This window comes from Camelina sativa, chromosome 2, assembly GCF_000633955.1.
Source record: "Camelina sativa cultivar DH55 chromosome 2, Cs, whole genome shotgun sequence".
NCBI lineage: Eukaryota > Viridiplantae > Streptophyta > Magnoliopsida > Brassicales > Brassicaceae > Camelina > Camelina sativa.
The window spans coordinates 17,148,700-17,151,922 of NC_025686.1; the positions used below are offsets into that span (position 1 = coordinate 17,148,700).

The 3,223-nt window shown below is 34.6% G+C and overlaps 1 protein-coding gene across 1 annotated transcript; it reads left to right on the plus strand.

The window, feature by feature from the left end:
* On the plus strand, positions 659-2,078 carry LOC104727517. The gene is made up of 2 exons (XM_010446619.2): positions 659-746; positions 1,156-2,078. The coding sequence occupies exon 2, from the start codon at positions 1,162-1,164 to the stop codon at positions 1,807-1,809; it is 648 nt and encodes a 215-aa protein (XP_010444921.1). The 5' UTR covers positions 659-746; positions 1,156-1,161; the 3' UTR covers positions 1,810-2,078.

Genomic DNA, 3,223 nt, shown 5'->3' on the forward strand with positions numbered 1-3,223 from the left:
AGAAATGTGTGGATTTCGTGTGGCGACGGTAAGCTTCTCTATCAACTCCTCCATCATCGAGAAGCTCGTGGCTCTCTTATAGTATTTTCTCATTTATGTAAATCTTTTCTTTTTTTGGGTTAACACAAGTAACATGTTCACCAGTTTTTTGCTCTACAAAAATACTAACAGTTTGGTCAATTTAGAAAGAGAACGAGAACTAACCGTAATCAATTCCAAAGCCCCATACCGTTCAAACTGACTAGTCTCTCTTCTCTTTCGATTTCTCATTTTTGCAATAAGACGAAAATTTTAATCTTACGAGAGAAAGTCAGTTTTTAGACTATTACTACAGTATATCTTTTTCTTTTTGTTCGGGAAATGAATACTAGAAATAAGCCCATTGTTTCGTTTATGCAGGTATGCTGCGTGTGCAAACGAGAGGTTTTCTAATATATTAGGGATTTTAATCTATATAGCCCCTTTTGCTTCAATTTTAATTTGAAAAACCCCTACTTATTCTTACTACCCTCTATCTTTTCCAATAGTTTCAGAATCCATCTCTACCCTTCTCCCTTCTTATATTATATAATAAATTTGAATCACAAAAGAAAAAAAGAAAAAAATAACCAATAATTAAAACACTCTCTCCTCTCTCATTTGTAAAAAAAAATCAAATAAAACGGTCATCGTCTTGTTGAGCTTGGAGACTCTCTTCTTCTTCTTCTTCTTCTTCTTCTTCATCCACCATTAACACACACTTGAAAGTAGTTTTAATCTCTCTTATTGTCTAAATTTCCTTAGATATAACATTGTTTAATGAAATTATTGTGGAATTTCAATTTGAATGAGTGAAAAAATTGTAGATTTGTAAATTTATTTGGTCTTTATGCTTGTTAAGGTTAGTAGACTTGTTTTCTTAGTGGATTAAGGTCTTGCGTTGGTTATTATGATTGAGAAATGTTGAATTTGAGATTGAATGCCGGATTTTGTAAACAAATTTGGGGATTTCAGATCTGGGACAAAAATTTGGTGCAACTGAGATAAATGGGTACAACTATGTAGGAAATTAAGGATCCAAAAATTTGGTACAACTGAGACAAATGGGTGCAACTATGTTTATGAACTGCTACTAAAAAATGGAAATTGACTGTTTTTTTTCTCTTTCTTTTTCAGGTGACAATGCCAAAGACTTCAATCATACGCTTTATTTATGATGGATACTATTCAAGTATTGGAAAAGATGTACGATGGATTTCAAGTAAAGATAATGAAGTGTATTCTTTTCTTATGAAGACATCATCTAGTGATGTATCATATGCTAAGTTGGTTGAGAAGATATGCAGCAAGATAAAGGTAGATGTGGCTATGAAAAATCTGAGAATTGATGGAGTGAATAAAGAGATTGCTCTAGTTGGTGGAACGAATGGTAGTGGTGGTGGTGGTATCGTCGATATGTACGTAAGAGAACCATCACTACAAAATCTAGTGGTGGTCGAGAATGAAGATAGAGATGTAGAAGGAAACCAGTCTGGACCTCTTTTATGGGAAGATGGTCTTGATTTCACGATAGGCCAGGAATTTGGAAGCAAAAAAGCAATACAAAGTTTAATTGAAAAGGCTGGACATAAGAATTGTTTTGAGTTTGTTGTAAAGAAGTCGGAGCCAGTAGCAGCTGCAAGAGAAGCAAAGAAGGAAGCAGATCCTGAGATAGAGTTACATGACTTGTGTTCAAAATATTACTGGATTGAGGTTTGGGTTTTGGCGTATTCAAGGACGATTTATCCGGTTCCCCATAGTTGTCAATGGATTGTTCCGAGGAGACCATGAAACGGTTAATCTTGCCTCCGGATTATGATGTTAAACAAGGAAGAAGACAAGAAAAAAGGTTCGCATCTGTTGGAGAACATAGAGGAAAAGGAGGTAAGAAGAAGTCGAAGAAGCCGACTGGTACGAGTGAGTGGTTTGACAAAGATGGTGACCAAAATTGATTTTAGGAACATTGGTGTTTGTATTTGTTCTGTTTCTGATTGAGTTGTTCTGTCTTGGTACAACTAAGTACAACCGGTACAACTATAGTCTATTACCAAAATATAAAATTAAATTAGAAAACTTAGAACCAAAATATAAAAATTTGGTCTTTTAAGGTTACTTTGTATGTAACAACCACAAAATTTTAACATAATCCACTTCACATGCAAAAAACAAATCTAAACCATAGAAATCCAAATTCTTCAATAAACAACCTTAATATTTTAGAGTTTCTTTGTATATAATGACCACAAATTATGAGAATCAAGAAATAATGGTGATTTCAAACATTTATATACAAGATGACATAGGGATTCTATTCTAATTATGTAATATCATAAGTACAACTAGAAAAAATTGATCTAGAGTGAAGAACAACTAATTTTTGTGGTTTTTAGAACAAAGAACAACTATGTTAATTTAAGTACAACTGTGTACAACTGGACAACTATATGAATTTTTTACGGTGCAAACAATTATTTTTTATACATGTGATGTTCTTTGACGGCGCCAGGTGTCACAATGTAGACTTTTGACGGCGCAAAATCAGTTGTAACAGATACGTAGTTGTACTTAACTTTACTCAGTTGTACCAGAATAATAGTAAAAAAACAAAAAAAAAACCAAGAACATAGTTGTCCCTAGAAACACCAGTTGTACCTAAAATTAGTTGCATAATAAACACAGGATAATCCATAAACACAAAACAAAATAACCCAAGAACATAGCTGTCCTTAGAAACACCAGTTGTACCTAAAATCAGTTGCATAATAAAGGATACACAAAAGACAAGTTGGATATCCAGACAAGTTTTCAAAACTACACAAACAAATATCACTTCCTCGTTTTTTTCTCAGCCGTGAAAGGAGTAGTGATGAATTTTGACGGACGGAGCTTCCTCTTCTCTCTCTGGGAGCTTCATGTTCTCCTTCACCATCACCAGTTGGCTCTCTCGGAGTTTCATGTTCTCCTTCACCTTCTTCCCCAACTCCTTCTCATCAAAACCAGTGATGAGAGCATGTTCTCTCATTGAATAGCGTATGGGTACGCCATTCACTACGAACCAGCAGACTTTACGTTTATCTATACGAGCAGTCCGTAATAGAAGCATCCACATTGTCATAACCTTATTATTTTCGTGCCTAGCCATGTGCCATACATGCCTGAACTGCTTTGGTTTCTTAAACCATGCCTTTTCTGATGGTTCGAGCTT